Here is a 23,864-nt window from a genome sequence, read left to right as displayed (position 1 = left end):
TGCATATTACAAAACGCACATGAAAGTATTTTAATTCGTGCATATGCACAATTTAAAAAAAAAACATTCTAAAGTTAAAGAATGTCAAGGCAACTCAGGTTATTAGCAAAGTAATCAGTCAACAAATATGTTCATCTGAATTCCATTTGTCCTAAAATAACTCATTTCAAGGCAGTGCTACTAGACCACTCACCAAAGCCATAGCCGCTAGAGTAGTCTTCATCTAGGGAGTGAAAATGTTTAAAGAAAAATTTTATACATAGTGATATACTCTTTTAAAATTTGACATTAGGTATCATTTTAGATATATATTTAAAGAACAATTTTCATGGTAATGAAAAAATCACAGGACATCAATTACTTTACTCATAATTTTTTCCAGTTCAGTAAAATATTCAGTGGCTTGATGCAAAAATTGTGTGATTAAATATGAATTAGAATATCATTTGAGGGCATAAGTAATTATTGTTCACTGCAGTAATACTAGCGATGAATATGCCATTATAATTCCCTTTATAATTACATTTTAATACCCACTATGTTAGTCACATTTATTACCAAGTTTATACTCTATGCTGTACTTACCCACAGTAGTGGCCTTGCTTAAGAATTAATAAAAACTAAAATTAGGAAAAGCCAAAAACAATAAATCACAAGATGTACAGAAGAGCATTTCATTCCAATAACATAAAAAATTTTGGTATTAAAAAGATTTTCTAAATTACTCATAATATTTTTTCATTACCATGCAAATTTCACCATCAAATTAACACACAACTTGTACACCCCAATCCTAATAACAGCTCCAAAAATATATCTTCTATGTGACAACTGTAATTTTTAATACAATAAAACCCCTCAAGTGACACTAAACAAGGGGATTTTGTTTAAAGATGATTGAATAAGTGAATTCTTTTTTGCACACTTCATAAGTGTGGAAGAATCAGACTACACAGTCTTGGTATCCAAGCTGTAGATTACCCCTTACTCCCCTACCCTAGTTGGGCCTAAGGGTGGAGTGTGTGGAGAGGCACAGCTCCTCTCCTTACCCGTGCCACCTGTAGTTGCTTTTTCCAGCATCACCTGCCTTATTGTGTTTACCAAATAATTTTTAATATTTTCATTACCCACATCTTATGCTTGGATATTAACCATGGCACCAATAGAAATACAATACAGCAAACTCTCTCTCATTAATGAACTAAAGGGGGAGGGGTGTACAATAATGGTGATTGTCCGAAACTTCTGAATTAAGAAATTAACTTTTTATGATAGTCTGGTTGCCTTCTGAGCTAATAAACTTGGTAACTGCTGTTACAGAAAATAACTGGACACTACTGATACTGGTACTGTGACCTGTAGTACTACAGTACACCACTCTACTCTAGTAATTTATAGTACTGTACATAATTTACAGTAATTTTATTTACCTTTTCGTGGATGAGAGATGAAGTATAAAATGCCATGATGGATGGTGGTGACTCAGTATAATTTTTATTCTGAGAGGCTGTAAAGCTCTACCAGTGAAAATAACATTGATAGCTGAGAAGACAGATAGCTGAGAATAGGAAGATGTTGAAAAAGTAATAAGTTTAAAGAATGTGTCCAGCTTCATTTGTTTGCCACATTGATGGTGGTCCCTTATGACACATTCTCTAAGAATTCATAAGTGTGGATAATGGGCCTTCACTTCGCTTTTGTCAAAGGTCAGTGTACTTGATGAGAACAAGAATACAACTCGTACAACTGACAGTTCTGGAGGCCTTTCAATCTCTTCATCATTATCACTACTCTATTCTTCTGTGCTATGAGACTGCACTGCAATTTCTTCAGCATTCAACATCTGGTAACCAGGATAACCATCATTTTCTTCTAGCCATGCCAACACATCTTTCTCTGTAACTTCTGTTTCTCCTGCCCTCTAAAGGGTACATGAAAATCAGTGGCCTCAAACCCCTCAAAGTTCAACTCAGTACCAAGGTTATATATAAAAAAAAAATCAAACTATTCGTTAATGTTGTTCTTTTAAGTTCCTTCCATGATGCTTCAAGGTTAAAGATGGCAGACTTCAGGTTATACTTTTTGATGTTCTCCAACATCTCTTTCCAAATCTTCATCCTCAGTCATTACTGGTACTTCATCATTGTACCTAGACTGGTACAGTCTAGGTACAAGGCTGTACAGGCTGTAATAACTCCCTGATCCACTGGTTGGATTGGGGAAGTGGTATAGAGGGGCCAGAAACATGGCCCTAATTTTACCATACATGCTGCTTAACTTTTTAGTTCTTGGGTGAGCAGGTACATTATCAAGCAGCAGAATAGCTTTGACATCCTTGGGATCTAGCTTTAGAATCTCTAGCTGGTACTTGTGTACTTCAGGTATGAAATATGTTAAAAACCAGTCACCAAATACATCCCTGTTAACTCAACATTATTTTACCCTTGTAATAATTTACCAGCAACTCATTCACACAATCCTTTAATGCATGATGCCATGCTGATTTGCCTGTGACTGTCAATTTTAAATGGTGAGAACCATCAGCATTAGCACAACATATTACTGAGAAGTGGTCTGTATTGAGCTTAGGGCCTGATATTCTTTCTTCATGCTGAAAGGCATGTTGGAAGGCAGTGAACTCCAAAAGAGACCAGTCTCATCAGCATTATACAGCTGAGATAGGAGCTTCTCACTATCTATCCGATCAATTAACATTAATCTGAATGGCTCAACTTTGTCTGTGGGTGCACTCCCAGCCTCACCAAAAGTCTTCATGTTTCTCAAGCCATAACAGTTACAGAAGCATCAAAGGCAACCATCACTTGCTTGAAACTCTGTGTTCATATGCTCTGAGGCCTATAAACAGAAGAGTGAAGATCAACACTAAGAACATTAACACATTAATCAGATGGATGCTTATGAAGGACTCATGATTAAGAATTTAGAGCCACCCTTTCCTTTCATGGATCACAACTGATTACCTTCAATTCTTCAAGTGTTGTATGACTTCTACAAGTCTGGCACTTCCCAAGAATAATAATATTACACGTAATAATAATAATAATCTACACACTAATAATTCTCTCTTATATTCCTCATGGTCTTTGATGTTTCCAAAATCCTTCTCATTGCCACTCATTATTTTGCCAATACAAAAATATTATTTCCCCAACAATTGAACATGCATATATCTTGAAGACTATTTAATAAATGCAGCAATTCAACATTTCCATGATACTGGTAAGTTGTCATTACTCCACAATTATATCTAAAAAGAGCAGACAGGCAAGCTATCGATATGGTTGTTTTATCTTGATTCAAGCCTGAGCTTGTATGAAGCCTCCTCCCTGGTAATCCCCCTACCCCAGCAGCTACTCTTGGGTCTAATTCCTCTAGCACCACATTAATAAATTTAAAATAACCTAGTATAGTAAAACCATGATTTAACAAACCCTTATATAACAGGTTTTGGAATTAATAGACAAGAGTCCGTGGCTAAACAACATCAGGAAACAACAGGCAAAATCTATTTAATCTGGAAATATTCATTAGTGTTACAGTTTACTGGGTAAATTGATTTTGTATTTAATGGACAAAGACCCTTAAATTCAATGTAGTCCACTATTATGATTATGGCAAAACAATCTCATTCAAATTTAAGGGACAATTGCAAAGACACACCTTCTTCCCCCTCTTAGTCTGTTAAATCAAAGTTTCATTATATAGTACTACATATCTTAATTAGTCACCATCACATTAATTAATACAGGTGTTTCACTGGTAATGGATAATTACCGTAAGAACTTTGCATATGCAAACATAAAGCAACATAAAATATATTATTCCTCACCAAATCTAAATCCTTCAGTGGTAGGCACTTCCTCCTGAGCAGGTTCTACAGGCAAGGCACACCCATCACTTAAAAATGTCTGTGACACTTCTGCACGGACTTCCTCTGTTAAGAAAAATAAAGCAATCTTTTTAATATATGATAAGTATAACATTCCTAGGTAGTAGGTTGGTAGACAACAACCGCCCAGGGAGGTACTACCGTCCTGCCAAGTGAGTGTAAAACGAAAGCCTGTAATTATTTTACATGATGGTAGGATTGCTGGTGTCCTTTTTTCTGTCTCATAAACATGCAAGATTTCAGGTACGTCTTGCTACTTCTACTTACACTTAGGTCACACTACACATACATGTACAAGCATATATATACATGAATACCCCTCTGGGTTTTCTTCTATTTTCTTTCTAGTTCTTGTTCTTGTTTATTTCTTCTTATCTCCATGGGGAAGTGGAACAGAATTCTTCCTCCATAAGCCATGTGTGTTGTAAGAGGCGACTAAAATGCCAGAAGCAAGGGGCTAGTAACCCCTTCTCCTGTGTATATTACTAAATGTAAAACGAGAAACTTTCGTTTTTTCCTTTTGGATCACCCTGCCTCGGTGGGATACGGCCGGTGTGTTGAAAGAAAAGAAGTATAACATTATAAATAGCATGTTCACTATATGTATTCTATATATACACATGGAGAGAGAAAAATGAAATAACAGATCAGGAGCTATATATTTCAACCTGCAACTGAGACCCTCTTCAATTGTAGAAGACCTCCGGCTTATGGATGATGCTCTGGTTAGAAGAGAGGAATAAGGGACTTCAAGTACTATTATTACTATTCTTATTATTCTTATTCTTATTATTATTATTATTGCTGTTGTTGTTATTTTGTATTTGGGAGGATTTGGAGCCTTTGCCTCCCTTTGGTGCAGTCACTGCTCAGTCAGAACTGTCATATGTAAATATACCTATAAGATAAAGTAAATATACCTGGTTGGTCTTGTAGTACTACGGCTTTGAAGCCTGAGTCAGTTCCATAGTTCTACGCCATGAGTTCAGGTCACTCAGATAAGCTGTAAGTTTTAAATTTGGGCCGTGATATGAAAAAATGGGTCTATGCAGTAAGTATGCACCATATAAAATATCCTACAGCAAGCAGTGCATAATGGAAAAAACTGCGACCCTGATTTTAGTTTACAATAGTGAATTTGCGGTGTATTTTTGTATGGTTTTTATTGTTGTATTCTTGGTTTCTTAGTCTCATATGACAGAATGGAAGATATATTACAGAAATAGAGATAATTTTGATTGGTTTCAGGACTGAAAGTAGCTTGAAATTGAGCTCAAAGTAGCAGAAATGTTTGATTTTTGCCAACATTCCAGAGTAAACAAATTACAGTGGACCCTCGACCAACGATGGATCGTCTAACATTAAATCCGACTAGTGATACATTTTAACGCAAAAATTTTGCCTCGACTAGCGCTAAAAAACTCGACTAACACAATTCATTCCGTCTGAGACACGTCCACTTGTGGCCAGTGTTTACAAGCCAGCCAGCCACCGCGGTCCCATCCAAACATACAATCGGAACATTTCATATTATCACAGCGTTTTTAGTGATTGCACCTGCAAAATGAAGTCACCATGGGCCCCAAGAAAGCTTCTAGTGCCAACCCTACAGCAAAAAGGGTGAGAATTACTATGGATATGGAGAAAGAGATCATTGCTAAGTATGAAAGTGGAGTGTGTCTCCGACCTGGCCAGGTTGTACACAAAACCCCAATCAACCATTGCTACTATTGTGGCCAAGAAAACGGCAATCAAGGAAGCTGTTCTTGCCAAAGGTGCAACTATGTTTTTGAAACTGAGATCGCAAGTACTCGAATATGTTGAGAGACTGTTATTGGTGTGGATAAACAAAAAACAGATAGCAGGAGATAGCATCTCTCAAGCAATCATATATGAAAAGGCTAGGAAGTTGCATGACGATTTAATTATAAAAAATGCCTGCAACTAGTGGTGATGTGAGTGAATTTAAGGCCAGCAAAGGTTGGTTTGAGAGATTTAAGAATCGTAGTGGCATACATAGTGTGATAAGGCATGGTGAGGCTGCCAGTTTGGACCAATAAGCAGCTGAAAAATATGTGCAGGAATTCAAGGAGTACATAGACAGTGAAGAATTGAAACCTGAACAAGTGTTTAATTGTGACACTGACAATGCTGTGAAACACTTTAGGAATGTCATAAAGGAACGGGAGGTACAGGCCTCTATGGACAGATATGTTGTGCGACAGAGGTCCAGTGACTCTCAAGCTGGTCCTAGTGGCATTAAAAGAAGAAGGGAAGCAACCCCGGAAAAGGACTTGCCACCTCAAGTCCTAATGGAAGGGGATTCCCCTTCTAAACACTAACACCCTCCACAGTCTCCCCTCCTCCCATCCCATCAATCATCACCAGATCTTCAATAAAGGTAAGTATCATGTAACTGTACATGTCTTCTTCAGTTTGTGTGTATTAAAATTAATATTTCATGTGGTATAAATTTTTTTTTTTCAATACTTTTGGGTGTCTTACACGGATTAATTTGATTTCCATTATTTCTTTCGATTAACGATGAGCTCTCAGGAACGGATTAATATCGTTGGTGGAGGGTCCACTGTACGTCACTTGTTAAAAATGTATCCAACTGGTTAGCCTAATGTGTCCATAAATGCAGTGACATTATTTATACAATTTTTACAATAATGTAGTAGTCTTCGTAACAGTAAATCTTTTATTTTTTATATTAATAAACTTTCAAAATGGAAAGCAAGCATAATATAGCAGAGGCCTGACAACATTACTAGTGAACAAAGGAAACGTTTTTTTTAGTGTCAGGAATTCTACACTGTTTATTCTAGATCCTATTTTGAAATTGTAAATTTTTTAATTCTGTGTGAAATTGGCCAAATTACTATCAATTTCTGATCACTTTACTGGGTAGTTGAATTAGGTACAGGGGCTGTTTCTTGTACTCAGTTGACAGAATAGAAGAAATAATAGTGAAATAGCTACAAATTTGGTTGACTAGAACAGTGGAACTGGCTGAAAATAGGGCTCAAGGTGGGCAAAATCACTGATGCATAAATATCGCCGAGACTGCTAACTTTGCAAGAGCGAAATTCCGTTAAATTTTTCATCAAATTTAATGCTCTTGGTTTTATTACCTTCAAAAAAAGATTCTCCATCATTTCACAATTTTATTTTTAAATTCAGAGCAAATTTCAGATCAGGATTTCCAACCCTCAAAGCGTCGGAAATGAAAAAGAAACTATTTAGAAACTAAAGTTGACTGTAGTATTATTCTGTGTCTGGAAGACATAATACAGTGGACCCCCGGTTAACGATATTTTTTCACTCCAGAAGTGTGTTCAGGTGCCAGTACTGACCGAATTTGTTCCCATAAGAAATATTGTGAAGTAGATTAGTCCATTTCAGACCCCTAAACATACACGTACAAACGCACTTACATAAATACACTTACATAATTGGTCGCATTCGGAGGTAATCGTTATGCGGGGGTCCACTGTACTATCAATGTCTAAGGTCTGCATTATATACTACTGTAAATGATGGTGTAAGCAAAAAAATTTGTTTTCTAATTAATAACACAATTATATTTTATAAAAAATGCAAACCTGAAGCCTATTTTTTTAAATAAAGAATGTATAGTAAGAGAAGCAAAATCTTGTCACTTGGATTTATTATGGGTAATATTTTACAATATTCAATAACTGTTAAGACAGCTATTAAGTGAATGATGGTGAATATGTTTCCTTCTTTAGATAATCCTACATTGGCAGGAAATATCCAACGTGTTAATAAAAATAAATTAAGTACGTATATACCTCTGTAATCTGTAAATACCTTTGTAACTTGTCATGATTGTGACCAGATCTACCAGGAGTTCATTGCCTTTGTAACTTGCTCAGCTATCAAAACTCTGGGGCCCAGTCCCTGGACCCATTATGTACCTCTGTAATCTTCTGACTACCGCCCATAGGATGGGTATGGGGTGCATAATAAATATATTAAACTAACTACGTACACTGAAAACCAAATAATTAACATATTAATGAACAGAGTTGAACAATACTACTCTATAATATAACATGCAATTCTTGTGAGTGAATGATTGAATAAAAATGGTAGTGTTCACACAGGTAATACAAAAATAACATTTAAAAACTTATTAGAGAGCTAAGGGTCAGCGGAAGTGAGTCATTAAAACATGGCGTATATATAAAACTATGTAGAATAAACAAACTCAACTTATAATACTTACATTTACAACTTTTATTACAAAAGTAACAGCTGGAATGTATTCCTGGGTATATAATGGACTGCCAGCTTTTAAAGAAGAATTAATATGTAAATAATGTACAGTAATTATGTATTTCTAACTACAGAAGAAGAGTTAAGTTCATGGAGTCCTATCTTCAATATTCAATCTATGATAAAACCTTCCAGTGACTGTAGTACTTACTCCCCTCTCTTGTAAACCATTATATATATATACAGTGGTACCTTGGGATACGAACACCTCAAAACTCGAACAATTATGTAAGTGTATTTATGTAAATGCTTTTGTAAGTGTATTTTTGGGGGTCTGAAATGAATTAATCTAATTTACATTATTCCTTTAGGGAACAAATTCATTCAGTATCAGCATTCAAACAGCCTCCTGGAACGAAGTAAGTTCGTATCCCGAGGTCCCACTGTGTGTGTGTATATATGCATGAGCGTGTTCGATAGGAGTGATTGGAGATGAATGGTATTTGGGACCTGACGATCTGTTGTAATGTGAGCAGGGTAATATTTAGTGAAGGGATTCAGGGAAACCGGTTATTTTTATATAGCCAGACTTGAGTCCTGGAAATGGGAAGTACAATGCCTGTTTGGGATGTTGGCAGTTTAGAGGGATATATTGTGTATTTTTATATGTATATGCTTCTAAACTGTTGTGTTCTGAGCACCTCTGCAAAAACAGTGATGATGTGTGAGTGAGGTGAAAGTGTTGAATGATGATGAAAGTATTTTCTTTTTGGGGATTTTCTTTCTTTTTGGGTCACCCTGCCTCGGTGGGAGACGGCCGACTTGTTAAAAAAAAAAAATAATATATATATATATATATATATAATAGATAGAGAAAAAGAGGTGAGAGAGAGAGAGGGTGAGAGGAGATGAGAGAGAGGTGAGAGAGAGGGTGAGAGAGAGAGGGTGAGAGAGAGAGGGTGAGAGGAGAGAGAGAGAGGTGAGAGAGAGTGGTGAGTGAGAGAGGGTGAGAGTGAGGGTGAGGAGGAGGGTGAGAGAGAGGGTGAGGAGGTGGTAATTGGCCAGCCCTTTGCTCTGAGCTCGCCACCACCGATTGGAATGCTCTTCTCCAAGGGGATGTTGACAACCAAGTGAAAGCCTTCACTGGACACATCTTTAATCTACAACAAGAACACATTCCCCACCGGCAATATGTGACGAAGCCTACAGATCAGCCTTGGTTTGGCTTTCGTTGTAGAGAGGCTGCTACTGCTAAGTACAAAGCATGGCGAAGGTATAAGAGACATCCTACCACCTATAACAGGAACTTGCACAGGCAAGCCTGTAGGCATATAGGTGACGTTCAAAAGTGGGCCATTGCTAAATGGGAGGTGGACACAAAAAAGAAAGCTAGCATCAGGTAGGGTAGGCTCCAAAACCTGGTGGTCCCTGGTCAAGGACAGACAAGGTTATCTGCCTGATGAACTCATTCCACCTCTCAATCGACAGGATGGGACCACCTCTACTAGTAGTCAAGAGAAGGCGAACCTCTTTGCCAAACACTTTGCTACCAAAATGCAAGCTCCTGATCCAGCAAGGGACCCTCCTTGGCTAGCTGCAAGAACTGTGTCAAAACTGTCAATGGTGACAATAAGGCAGGAGGAGGTGCATTTCATTCTTAAATCGCTTGACCAAGAAAAGGCTGTGGGCCCAGACAAGTTGAGCCCAAGATTGCTGAGAAGATGTGCAGACCAGCTAGCAGCACCTCTAACTCGCATCTTTCAGCACTGCCTAGTACAGGATAAATGGCCCTCTCTGTGGAAAGAGGCAAATGTAGCCCCTGTTCACAAAAAGAAGAGCAGAGAAGAAATCAGTAACTACAGACCAGTGTCACTCCTGTCAATCACTGGTAAGATCCTTGAGACAATAATCTCAAGACAAATGACAGAGTTTTTTGACTACCACTCACTACTTTGTGATCGTCAATATGGCTTCAGGAAAGGTTACTCTGCTGCTGATCTGTTGTTAAACCTCTCCACTAAGTGGCACCAGTCACTGGATGAATCCAAAGTCAGCTGTGTGGTAGCACTGGACATTGCTGGTGCTTTCGACCGGGTGTGGCACCAGGGCCTCTTAGCAAAACTTCAAGCACTGGGAATTGCAGGCTCTACGCTATGTCTCCTCAGTGATTACCTTCATGGTAGATCTCTAAGTGTAGTTCTCAATGGAACGGAATCAGCAAGACATCCTATTGGGGCAAGTGTTCCACAAGGAAGCGTGCTGGGACCATTGTTATGGAATGTCTACTTCAACGACCTTCTTCATCTCATCCCAGAATCCCATGCATATGCAGACGACTGTACACTGACATTCACTTATGCAAGAGAAGAAATGCTACCTGCTCTAAGCTACATCAATCACCAACTAAGAGCTATATGAGCTTCGGGAAATAGATGGCAAGTAACATTTGCACCTGAGAAGACGCAAATGATGAACGTCTCTAGGCACCATGATGGTAATGCTGGTGCAGTAGTAAGGATGAATGGGAGGGTATTGGCACCTGGAGAAGAAGTTGATATCCTTGGGGTGAAATTTGACTCCAAGCTAACCATGAAGAACCATGTAAATCTTGCAAACAAGGCAGCCAGGAAGCTTACAGCACTTCGCCGTATCTCGCATCTGCTTGACAGCAGGGGTTGCAAGATTCTGTGCGAGGCACAAGTACGCTCACACCTTGTGTATGCTCCACTTTCTTGGTTTGACTGCCCCTCCCCCTCTCATCTGCGACTGCTTGCCAGAGTAGAGAACAGAGCAAAACATCTCATCTCTCGCCTGGACCCATCCTGGATAGATCTGTCATTTCAGCAGAGCTTTCAACACAGGAGGGATGTGGGTGGCCTTACTGTTATGTACAAGGCCAATATTGTCAAAGTACCACACTTGGATCCACTTCGAGGACAGCGTGAAACAAGCTTTTATGCCACAAGACGGGCAGAAAGCAGCAACTTCACTCTGGCTGTACCCTTCTCCAGAACATCACTCCATCTGAGATCATACATACCCAGGATGACTCGAGTATGGAACACATTCGTACAGCATAATGATGTCAACGAGATAAAGTCAGTTGATCAAATGAAAATGCTGGCCCACAGATGGCTCCAACTTCATCCTGTTCCCTACTTGTATGTCTCATAACAATAAAAATGCTTTCAAATGAGCTGATGTAGGTAACAGCTCTTAGCTTGCCAATAAAGTTAGGAATCCTTAACCTGTAAATAGCTTGTCAATAAAGCTAGGGATCCATAACCTTGTCAAACCCTGTGTAAAAAAACATTTATCCCCAGAATGAATTGAGTCTGGAACACATTCGTACAGCATTGTGATGTCAACAAGATAAAGTCAGTTGATCAAATGAAAATGCTGGCCTGCAGATGGCTCCAACTTCATCCTGCTCCCTACTTGTATGTTTCATAATAATCAAAATGCTTTCCAATGAGCTGATGCAGGTAACAGCTCTTAGCTTGCCAATAAAGTTAGGAATCCTTAACCTGTAAATAGCTTGTCAATAAAGCTAGGGATCCTTAACCTTGTCAAACCCTGTGTAAAAAAGAGAGAGAGAGAGACAGAGACAGAGAGATAGACAGAGAGAGAGACAGAGAGAGAGAGTGACAGAGAGAGAGACAGAGAGACAGAGTGACAGACAGACAGACAGACAGACAGACAGTGTGAAGCAAGTTTCTATACCACAAGATGGGCAGAAAGCAGCAACTTCACTCTGGCTGTACCCTTCTCCAGAACATCACTCCATCTGAGATCATTTATTCCCAGGATGACTCGAGTCTGGAACACATTCGTACAGCATAATGATGTCAACGAGATAAAGCCAGATGATCAGATGACAATGCTGGCCCACAGATGGCTCCAACTTCATCCTGTTCCCTACTTGTATGTTTCATAACAATAAAAATGCTTTCAAATGAGCTGATGTAAATAACAGCTCTTAGCTTGCCAATAAAGTTAGGAATCCTTAACTTGTAAATAGCTTGTCAATAAAGCTAGGGATCCTTAACCTAACCTTGTCAAACCCTTCGTAAAAAAAAAAAGATGGGGGGGCAGAGAGAGAGAGAGAGACGGACAGAGAGAGAGAGACGGACAGAGAGAGAGAGACGGACAGAGAGAGAGAGAGAGACGGACAGAGAGAGAGAGAGAGAGACGGACAAAGAGAGAGAGACGGACAGAGAGAGGGACAGAGAGAGAGAGACGGACAGAGAGAGAGAGAGAGAGAGAGAGAGAGATGGACAGAGCAGAGAGACGGACAGAGAGAGAGAGAGAGACGGACAGAGAGAGAGCTCTTAGCTTGCCAATAAGTTAGGAATCCTTAACCTGTAAATAGCTTGTCAATAAAGCTAGGGATCCTTAACCTTGTCAAACCCTGTGTAAAAAAAAAAAAAAAAAAAGACAGAGAGAGAGACCGAGAGAGAGACAGAGAGACAGAGAGAGAGAGCAATAAGGGGTGGGAGGATGCAATGATAATGGTGGCTGATGCCACTACTGTTTGCTCTACTTATTATAATAATGTAAAGGGCAAGGTTGATATTATGTTAACTGTATATAAAAATAATAGAATATCTTGAAAATACTTTGAATACCAGCTACCTGTATCTGTAGTGGTGGTAGATGATTCAGTATCAGCAATAGTAGTAGTAGTAGTAGATAGGGATGAGGGGAGGGTGTGTATATCCTCAGTGGTAGAGGAAGTATATAAGGGAGGGTGAGGGGTTGACTCAACATCCACTTCCACCACTGGTGGCAAAGTGGGCTGTTCGGCGATGATGGGAATATCTTCATAGCCACTAACGTTGGTACTCGCTACTTCTCGTCCTGCAGCCCCAAGGTCATCATTCACAGAAACAAGCAGCAAACGAAAGGCAGAATTAGCATCACGGCAATGCAAGTGCTGGCAGAAATTTGCCCTTATGTGGACCTGTATGTTTAGTAATTCAGTCTTCAGCTTCTTTATACACCCAACACGCACAACTGATTCTCACTCTGACGAAAATAATATTATAAAACAAAAGATTAAAGCAATACACAAGGTCACCAATTTACAAATGCCACAAGTTACATTCGTACTTACAATCAGTGCACTTTTGAACTAATTAAGGTTGTATAAATGCCTGGCACTGGTATAAGTACATGTAAAACAATGGATGGTTATTAAAGCTGCACAGAACCTATTCACTACCCATCAAGAATGCTTTCTTAAGAGGAATTTAATGAACCTCTTGGTGTATACAATCCACCATTGAACTACATGTACAGGCTTAATGACAATGGGTATGTGTGCAGAGACTTTGCAAAAGAAGCTTTCATTAAAATAATGTTTAAGAGTTGAGCTTCATCATGACTTTTGATATAGTTCAACCCTGACCAAAATGATGCCCTCCAATAAAAGCTTTTTATGCATATTGTGTCTAGATATTCACTATACTGATATTTCTATACAAACAAATTTTTTTAAGTTGAAAACCAGTAGCACAACTTGCTCATAAGTTTGGAGACCTTGTGTATGTGCATCCAGAACTGTCTAACTATATGCTTAATAGCAAAACTAACATGCAGTACAAAAAAAAAAAATACTAATATTAGCAAGGAGCATAAGTAAGAGATTAACAATAACTGTCTTTATTAAGCAGGTGGGGATGGCTTCAGTAATCAGTATCTGTTTTCTACCACTAATAAAAATCTTTACAGAAATGAGCAATGTGATACATTACAGCAAGAAGCATCACATTTGCATTAATCTTCAATGAGTTATAATTATTATTTACAGCTGTGTTTTGTTGAATAACTTCATAAATACACTAAGTCTAGACACATGCTTCATCAAGTCTTCTACATACTCTTGATGCAATGGTATACAATGTTTCTGGCATGCTATAACACTAATATACTAAGAGAGGAAACAGTGGAGAATAACTCAATGGCTCATTATTGAGTCAGCTAAACTTGTTACTTATTACTAAATGAATTGTATACTGTAGTTCATTATAATAAAGATCTGGATTTTGATTTTGGTATGCATATGTACAGTGTTCAACAAATGCATTTACCACTTGTATTTATGACCAGCACAGCTCTGTCACCATCTCCTGCATGCCAGTAGATCTGCATTTTAAGCACAGCATCCTCATATATGCTGTAAGCAGTAAATTTTGGCCTAGACATAAGAGAATGGGTCTGTGTAGTGGGTGTGACCAATATAAAAAAATCCTTCCCCATGCAGTGCATGATGGGAAAAGCAGACCTCAGACTTTGTGTTAAAACAGCTACTCAGAGGTGTTTTCTAGGGTAATTTCATAGTTTTACTGTTTGTTTCTTGATATCACTTGACAGACTGGAAATCATATTAGTGAAACACAGATGATTTTGGTCAGTTTCAGACAAGATGTAGCTTGAAATAAGCCTCAAAGTGGAATTTTTTTTTTTTTTTTTTTTTTTAGATTTTTCTTAACCCCCTTCCCCTGGTGTATATTATGGGTTATACTAGGTGTGCTTCAATTATTGGGATGGCCTAAATCATGACCAATTATTCTTTATTATATTTTGTCTGAGAAATAGGGTAAAACTTCGATTTTGTGTGATGGAAAAAATGCATGGCAAGTGCTATACAAAAAAGATACGGGAACATGATTAATGAACAAAGAAAAAGTTGCTTTAGTGTCAGGAATGCCTACAGTGTTTATTTTTAACTCTACTTTCAGATTGGAATTTATTGAGGTTTATGTAAAAATTGGCCAAATTACAGTTTTCTGTGCACTTTATGGGGTAGTTCTGATAGAGGAGAGTCCTGCTTTACAGTGCTTCACTTTACAGCACTTTATGGGGTAGTTCTGATAGAGGAGAGTCCTGCTTTACAGTGCTTCACTTTACAGCACTTTATGGGGTAGTTCTGATAGAGGAGAGTCCTGCTTTACAGTGCTTCACTTTACAGCACTTTATGGGGTAGTTCTGATAGAGGAGAGTCCTGCTTTACAGTGCTTCACTTTACAGCACTTTATGGGGTAGTTCTGATAGAGGAGAGTCCTGCTTTACAGTGCTTCACTTTACAGCACTTTATGGGGTAGTTCTGATAGAGGAGAGTCCTGCTTTACAGTGCTTCACTTTACAGCACTTCGCTAATGCAACGGTTTTCACTTATACCCACTCTTCGTTCATTCAGATTTCCTACAACAGATATATTTACCACTCACTATAAGTTAAATATAAGTTGAATATAATGCAGAGAATTCGTAGTTTGGAAGTTAGGAGGAGGTGCGGGATTACCAAAACTGTTGTCCAGAGGGCTGAGGAAGGGTTGTTGAGGTGGTTCGGACATGTAGAGAGAATGGAGCGAAACAGAATGACTTCAAGAGTGTATCAGTCTGTAGTGGAAGGAAGGCGGGGTAGGGGTCAGCCTAGGAAAGGTTGGAGAGAGGGGGTAAAGGAGGTTTTGTGTGCGAGGGGCTTGGACTTCCAGCAGGCATGCGTGAGCATGTTTGATAGGAGTGAATGGAGACAAATGGTTTTTAATACGACGTGCTGTTGGAGTGTGAGCAAAGTAACATTTATGAAGGGGTTCAGGGAAACTGGCAGGCCAGACTTGAGTCCTGGAGATGGGAAGTACAGTGCCTGCACTCTGAAGGAGGGGTGTTAATGTTGCAGTTTAAAAACTGTAGTGTAAAGCACCCTTCTGGCAAGACAGTGATGGAGTGAATGATGGTGAAAGTTTTTCTTTTTCGGGCCACCCTGCCTTGGTGGGAATCGGCCAGTGTGATAATAAAAAAAAAATAAAAATAAAAAACGATAGATTTTATTTCTTTGCAAAGGTTACAATGTGTAATTACAATTGTGATTTGCTAAGTACGAAGAAAGCCACTATCATGCCAGGGCATTTCGGGCAGACTAATCCTAATACTTAAATCTACTAAAGTCTAAACAAGATAAGAGTGGCTATCTTTTTAATAAATCTTTATTGTATCTTAATACTAATGCAAGGTAGTCAGAGGTGGAGGTTTATAAGAATAACAATCCAGGACTCAAATCTGGCCTGCCTGTTACCCTGAATCCTTTCATAAATGTTACCTTGGTCACACTTCAACAGCACATCAAGTCCTAAAAACCATTTGGCTCCATTTGCTCCTATCTAACGCACTCACGCATGCTTGCTGGAAGTCCAAGCCCCTCGCACACAAAACCTCCTTTACCCCTTCCCTCCAACCTTACCTACGCTGACCCCTACCACGCCTTCCCTCCACTACAGATTAATACACTCTTGAAGTCATTCCAGTTTGTTCCATCCTCTCTACATGTCTGAACCACCTCAACAACCCCTCCTCAGCCATCCAGATAATAGTTTTGGTAAACCTACACCTCCTAATTTCCAAAATACAAATTCTCTGCATTATATTCACACCACACATTGCCCTCAGACATGACATCTCCACCGCCTCCAGCCTTCTCCTCGTTGCGACATTCACTACCGATGCTTCACACCCATATAAGAGCATTGGTGGTATAACTATACTCTCGTACATTTCCCTCTTTGCTTCCATGGACAAAGTTCTTTGTCTCCATTGACTCCTAGGTGCATATAAATGCACTGTTGCTTAGTTAATATATGATACTGTAAACGTGTTATCAGGCATATGCACTTGAAAGTGAAAAATGGCTGTTTTACTATGTTTCACCGTACAGCAGTAGCCTGGACCCTAAACTGCTGTGTAAGTGGGGCTGTCCTGTAGATGAACGGGCAGTTTCTTGCAAACAATCGATAGAATGGAAGACAAATTAGCAAAATAGTTATGAAGTAGATCGATTTGAGCACTGAAACTGGCTTAAAATAAGACTTAAAGTGGGTGAAATCACCTATGCATAAATTGTGCCCAGACTACCAACTTTTTGCTTTTGTAATTCCATAAGTTTACCATAAAATTATCTACCATTCCAGTAGATAATTTTTCTTTTTAAAAAATTGTGACACTGTCAGCACTTTTAATTTCAGAGGTCATGACACTGAAAGGGTTAAACAAAGAGCCTACCTACATAAAAGACTCTTAGGAGGGCATAGCTATCCCTGACATATCAGGCAATTGTGGTGCCAATACAAAAAGTAAATGTGAGGCATCGTCTTTGAATGCTGCAGCAATACAAAGGCTGGAGGCAGTGGATACGGTTGAGAGCAGTGTGTAGTGTGAATATTATGCAGAGAATAAAAAGTGAAGAAATAACAGTCTGATGGTGTGAAAAGAATGATTCAAAGCATGGTTCGGTCAATTAAAAAGTGTTAAGCAGGATAGGTTGACCAACAGGGTGCATAAATCAAGGGTGGATGGAAGATGTAGGTATACACACAGAATGAGAGGAGGGTGAAAAAACTTTAACCCCTTCAGTGTCATAACCTCCAGAATTAAAATTGCCAACACTCACTGCGGAGACCCATTCTCTTGTTTCTAGGCAAAAATTTACCACTCATAGCATATTTGTGGAAGCTGTGCTTAATACGTAATCTGCATGATGCTGGCGTCAATAACATAGATTCACATAAGAGACAGTGAAGGGGTTAAATGATAGGGGAGACATGCTAATGGAGCAAACATTAATATTTATGAAGGGATTCTGAGAAAACGATTAGCAAAACTTAAGTTCTACAGTGACTATCCTATGAAGAATGTGTGGGATGTTATAATTCAGTGTGTCATCTGACCTGTGAATTCAATGCACTTCTGAGAAAATAAATAAGAATGAGTGATGGTTAATGTGTTTCCTTGTCTGATTGATACTACCCTGGTAAGAATGTACTTGAAAAATATCAAATTTCCATAAGCATATCAATTTGACTAATTTTTCTCAGAATATAGTAAGGGATGAGTAGCCAAAGACAGAAATGTGAAACCCCACAAAACGGTGTGAAATTTCCTTAATAGATAGCATTTCATCTTATGCAATGTCAATTCTACAGATTTGATAAGGCATTATTTAGGCTAAAACAATATCTATGAAAAAAAGTTTGCTCTGACTACATGTGTTTCACATTTCTATTTTTTCTCAAGGTAAACAAGTTTCATTTTTAAAAATGTAACATACTGCACTTTTCTTAATATTAATGTCTTAAACAAAATCATTACAGAAGAAAACAACACTAGTACAGAAGCCATATTACAGAAGCCATCCCCAACCATGGTATCGAGCATTTATTTTCAATCATTTTCCAACTGAGTGAATGCGTTTAATCTTAAGAAATAATAAAAAAGTACTGAAAGCATGCATGTTTCTTATTTCCATACCAACAGACGGCTTCTCAAAGACTGAAGAACTCTTCTGCAAAGGACACTTCTGTAAATGTGCATTGAGTCGATCTTGACTCTGAGCAAAGTTGACAAGTTTGCTGTTAAGAGTAGCATCTCCAATACAGCCGTAGAAGTTAGTGTCAGTGGCCGAGGCAGCAGCAGCTATGTTGTAAATTTCAGGAACTCCACCAAAATATACCGGCCCGTCAAATGGCACTGCCTGTTCTGCCACTTTGACTCTATAGATTTGATATATTATTATAATAACCAGAGTTGTTTCTAGTAAGTTATGCAAATTTTACTTTCTAATTGATATAACTATGAAATTTTTTTTTTCTATAAAATATTCTATATACATGTATATATATTGCAGTGCAACAGCTCCTACACCTGGTATTACTGAAGGCAGTGAGAAGGCAGGTACCTGAAACAGACACTGCATATACTCTTAATGTGCTAATAACTCAAGATAAAGAAATTTCAAGACTTGGTATAAAAAATAAACCTAAGTCTTAACCCTTAAATTGTCCAAACTTAGATCTATGTTCACCTGTGTAACGTTCCGAATATTTGAAAAAAAAAAAAAAAATTCCTTTAAAGTGCAGGCACTGTACTTCCCATTTCCAGGACTCAAGTCCGGCTATATAAAAATAACCGGTTTCCCTGAATCCCTTCACTAAATATTACCCTGCTCACACTCCAACAGCTCATCAGGTATCAAATACCATTCGTCTCCATTCACTCCTATCTAACACGCTCACGCATGCTTGCTCAAAGTCCAAGCCCCTCGCCCACAAAACCTTTACCCCTTCCCTCCAACCTTTTCGAGGATGACCCCTACCCTGCCTTCCTTCTCCTATAGATTTATACATTCTCCATGTCATTCTACTTTGGTCCATTCTCTCTAAATGACCAAACCACCTCAACAACCCCTCTTCAGCCCTCTGACTAATACTTTTATTAACTCCACACCATCTTCTAATTTCCACACTCCAAATTCTCTGCATAATATTTACACCACACATTGCCCTTAGACGGGACATGTCCACCGCCTCCTCGCTGTAGCATTTACAACCCAAGCTTCACACCCATGTAAGTGTTGGTACTAGTATACTTTCATACATTCCCTTCTTTGCCTCCATAGATAATGTTTTTTGTCTCCACATATACCTCAATGCATCACTCACCTTTTTTCCCTCATCAATTCTATGATTAGCCTCATCCTTCATAAATCCATCCGCTGACATGTCTACTCCCAAACAGTATCTGAAAACATTCACTTCTTCCATACTCCTCCTCTCTAATTTGATATCCATTTTTTCTTTATCTAAATCATTTGATACCCTCATCACCTTACTCTTTTCTATATTCACTTTCAACTTTCTATGTTTACACACTCCCAAACTCGTCCACTAACCATTTTAACTTTTCTTTAGAATCTCCCATAAGCACAGTATCATCAGCAAAAAGTAACTATGTCAATTCCCATTTTGTATTTGATACCCCATAATTTAATCCCACTCCTCTCCCCAACACCCTAGCATTTACAACCCCATCTATAAATATATTAAACAACTATGGTGACATTACACATCCCTGTCTAAGACCTACTTTTACCGGGAAGTAGTCTCCCTCACTATATATGAAACTCCTTGAAGCATGGTGTTCATGACAAGTGTCAGTAAACTGCTGACAGTGAAGCAGTGGAGTGACACTTGATGATCTTGCACTGCTGCAGGGAACCCCTGGCTTTGTTTGTTTTCACTGTTACACACAAACATGTCTGTCTGTCTAGCTCTGCCTATCTGTTTTTGTCTGCCTGTGTGTGTGTCTTTCCCTCTGCTTGTCTCTATGTCTTAGGGAAGGGCTCATAAACTTGTTGGTTTACGAGCCACTCCCTGATTGATAAGCAAGTGAAAATGCATATTACTTACGTCATGCTTATTATGCCTTATATCTACAAGCACTGTATAGCACTTTGCCTGGAATTTTTGGGTTATCCTAGGTAATTTACACTATGTATAATAACTGTACTTATGTGTACCTGTGAGAGACAGAGACAGCCAAAGCAAGCAAGCCAGTCAGCCAGCCAGCCAGCCAGCCAGCCACCCAGCCAGGAACCCAGGAAGCCAGCCAGCCAGGAACCCAGCCAGCTAGGAACCCAGGAAGCCAGCCAGCCAGGAACAAAGGAAGTCAGCCAGCCAGGAACCCAGGAAGCCAGCCAGCCAGCCAGGAACCCAGGAAGCCAGCCAGGAACCCACGAAGCCATCCAGGAACCCAGGAAGCCGACCAGCTGGCCGAATATATACGACATTCTGGCAGGATGACACTACCAGTGGTATCAGAAATGAAAGGATGTTGCACCTGGGTTATTATCGAGGTTTTTGATATTTCCTTGACCACTTGTGGCCACATACATCTCAAAGCCACTAACCTCTAGGTCAACATCACTTTCCTCTGAAAAGGGGAGTGTTAATACGACATGACATCAGTGAATCCCTTGTGTTTGCGATGCTATTTGCTCTAGCTGGCGCTCAATTGAACTGGTGCTCCCACAAGGTATTAATTAGTCCCAGATTTTTTTAATACTGCTTACACCGAGTGTAAAGACCCATTCTATACTGACCAGGTATCTTAGGCCAATCATGCCAATTTTGAAGGAATGAAAAATAAAACATTGATCTACATTCGTAGCGCTACGCACATGAACATCGATGTACACTTGGACAGTTTAAGGATTAACAATAGTCTGAAATCAAAGCTATATTGAAAGGATTTATAAATTACATTCCAAAAAAGCTATACTTACGCATAAGACTTAAAATCATCAATATCGAGGCGAAGTTCATTATGCTCACGAGTAGCAATGACAACGTGCCACTCACTGTCATTGTACTTCTCGTAGGAACCTGGTTCAAAAAATATTTTTTGTAAAAGTATAAAATCATACACATTTTTTAATATAATCAAATTTATAATCAACACATTTTAAAGTAATATAATTTAACATTTATAGTCTTAATCTAGGGTGAGACAAGTAGTATTTATTGTAAGAAATCAAGTGTGGTATGTATTGTAATAGGCAGGCTATTTCACCAGGCCACCCCACCCACACATACTATTCTATGATATTTAAGCATCCCAGAGCGATAAAATGTATATACAGTTCACTCATTACTTACCTTAAAATATTTGTAGTCTTAATGTAGGGTCAGGAGTAAGTAAATGAGATAAAACGAATAAATGAGAGAGAAAGAATGAATCTCAGGCGCAGAGTTATGTAAACAAACCAGGCTCCCACATCATTCTATTGTGGGGTGTATTTATCTTATGCATCTCATGGATGGATTAATGAAAATGTGTATATTACCGTAATTACGACATTTAATGAGACTCCGTGACTATTATGGCGTCACTTGTGGAAGTCGTCTGCTACCCACATTTATGTTTAAAAATCTTTAGAAAAAAATACACTTATTGAAACAAATTGTTATTACAACATTAATGTAAATAAAATATGATGCCATGGATGGATTAATGAAAAGGTAATATAATTGAATTTTATATATACAGTACGGTACAGCTGTAGATGTATCACTTGTGGAAACCTTATCTTATTTATATGTTATGTATAGTGTTTATTATATAATTTTGAAAAAAATATCCACGTAATATACCATTTAATGAGACTCTATTATCACCAATACACAGCTCACATTTATGTTTATTTATTCTACTGTGGGGTGTAATCTTATTTATATGTTAAATCATGGATGGATTAATGAAAATGTGTATATTAACGTAATATAAACTTGATGTATGTAAGTTTATTTAGGTACACTGGAGTTTCCAGACAATGGGGGGAGCCGTATAGAGTATTAAAGTGCTATAATACAGTACGGTACAGCTGTAGATGTATAACCTTACCACCCCTAAATAAAAAATAAACCACTCAATGAGAAAGTGCTATAATTTTTTTCTATTCCATTTCAAAGGACTCAGACAATACAAGTTGAATTAACATCTGCTAAGGTGCCACAGAAATAACTAAACTACATACTTATACATCCAAAATTTATTTAATGAGGTGACGAGGAGAAAAACATGAAATGTTGAGTGTACCAACAGTCCAGCACCTTGGAGCAATGGATAAAGATACAAATGCAGTATAACACAATCCTTCATTGACAACATTTTGCCCACACAGTGGCATTCATCAAGTCACAAACAGATCTACCCAGGGAGGATGTGTGTATCTATGTCAGGAATGTAGTGACATGAAGAGTCAGGTGAGGTATGTTGAAGCTTAATTCTTGTGTAACAGCTTGGTCAGATGTGAAGAGTCAGATGAGATATGCTGAAGCTTACTTCTTGTGTAACAGTTTGGTGAAATACATAGCTTGAAAAAGGTGGATTCAAGAAGGACCTACGTAGCTTGGGCCAATAGATTTGCTGCAGTGTTCCTCTCTACACTGATCTGTTGCTATGTGAGATAACAGTCAAGAAGCTTCCTGGCAAGGGGTTCATCTCTGTTGTAGAAGCTGTTGTTCTGAGTGAAGTTGTTTGAAATGCTGATTAATGGTGTCTTCTTGACAATGAGTTGCGCATCATTATAATTAATCAGTAAAAATGGCTGTGCTTCTGTAAGAAGCAAAGCCAATTTTCATTTGGTCCATTCTGCAGGCACAATGATGTTCAGAAATGTGTGTGTGAAGGTCTCTCAATGTTTCTCCCATATATATTTGGGCATAGTCATTGCAAGTTTGCTGCTGTGGTTTGGAATATTTGGTGGTGTTCCTTACTGGTGATATTCTTGACTAGTAAAAGCAGTGGACACTTGAAATTTGGTGTTGGAAACAGTGCTAGACACTTATGTAGCTATAGGACCCAACATGTATTTATAAGTAACAGTTACTCTGGAATACCTAATTATATTGAATTGATGGGGACTCAGTTCTAAATGTCATAAGGGCTGATCACCCTTAGGACTGAGAGGCAGCTGGGTCAAGCCTTTTTCTCAATATAATAGGTTATACTATAGACACACAAACGCACAATTTAAATAAGTAGTTTATAAAGTTGTATTTCTTTTTGTAAAAGTAAAATTAAGGTGTGGTAGAATTGTGGTAACTGGAGAATTGTGCTTGGCAACAGTCTTTTGTTTTTGGTGGGTGTGGGAGGAGCTTAGCTAGGCTCCTCCCCCCTCCCTCCCTCTCTCTCTCTGTTTTGGTTGACATGAAGGTGGAAGGACCTCTGGGTCCTTCTTTCTATCTTTTTGGGGCATGTGTGCTCCAGCGGTGAGTTTTTATAACTTAAGTTGTGGCCACCATACCCAGAGTGACTAAAGTGCGTCAAAACACTGGTTAGCCCAGAGTTAGTCAAGAAGAGAGAAGGACAAAAGT

General features: G+C 38.6%; 1 protein-coding gene across 1 annotated transcript in view; it reads right to left on the bottom strand.

The window, feature by feature from the left end:
* Window positions 1-23,864, bottom strand: part of LOC128702233 (laminin subunit alpha-like) — a 206,955-nt gene that overhangs the window by 34,346 nt on the left and 148,745 nt on the right. The window contains exons 26-30 of the mRNA XM_070102903.1: window positions 21,272-21,371; window positions 18,460-18,701; window positions 12,791-13,015; window positions 3,851-3,955; window positions 194-223 (exon numbers count right to left, since the gene is read on the bottom strand). Of these exons, the coding sequence (XP_069959004.1) occupies window positions 194-223; window positions 3,851-3,955; window positions 12,791-13,015; window positions 18,460-18,701; window positions 21,272-21,371 (702 nt within the window). The remainder of the gene's footprint in view (window positions 1-193; window positions 224-3,850; window positions 3,956-12,790; window positions 13,016-18,459; window positions 18,702-21,271; window positions 21,372-23,864) is intronic.

The sequence above is a fragment of the Cherax quadricarinatus genome, chromosome 83 (genome assembly GCF_038502225.1).
Source record: "Cherax quadricarinatus isolate ZL_2023a chromosome 83, ASM3850222v1, whole genome shotgun sequence".
In the NCBI taxonomy this organism is placed as follows: domain Eukaryota; kingdom Metazoa; phylum Arthropoda; class Malacostraca; order Decapoda; family Parastacidae; genus Cherax; species Cherax quadricarinatus.
Note: the sequence above shows the minus strand (reverse complement) of the source record. Positions and strands in the feature narration are given on the sequence as shown.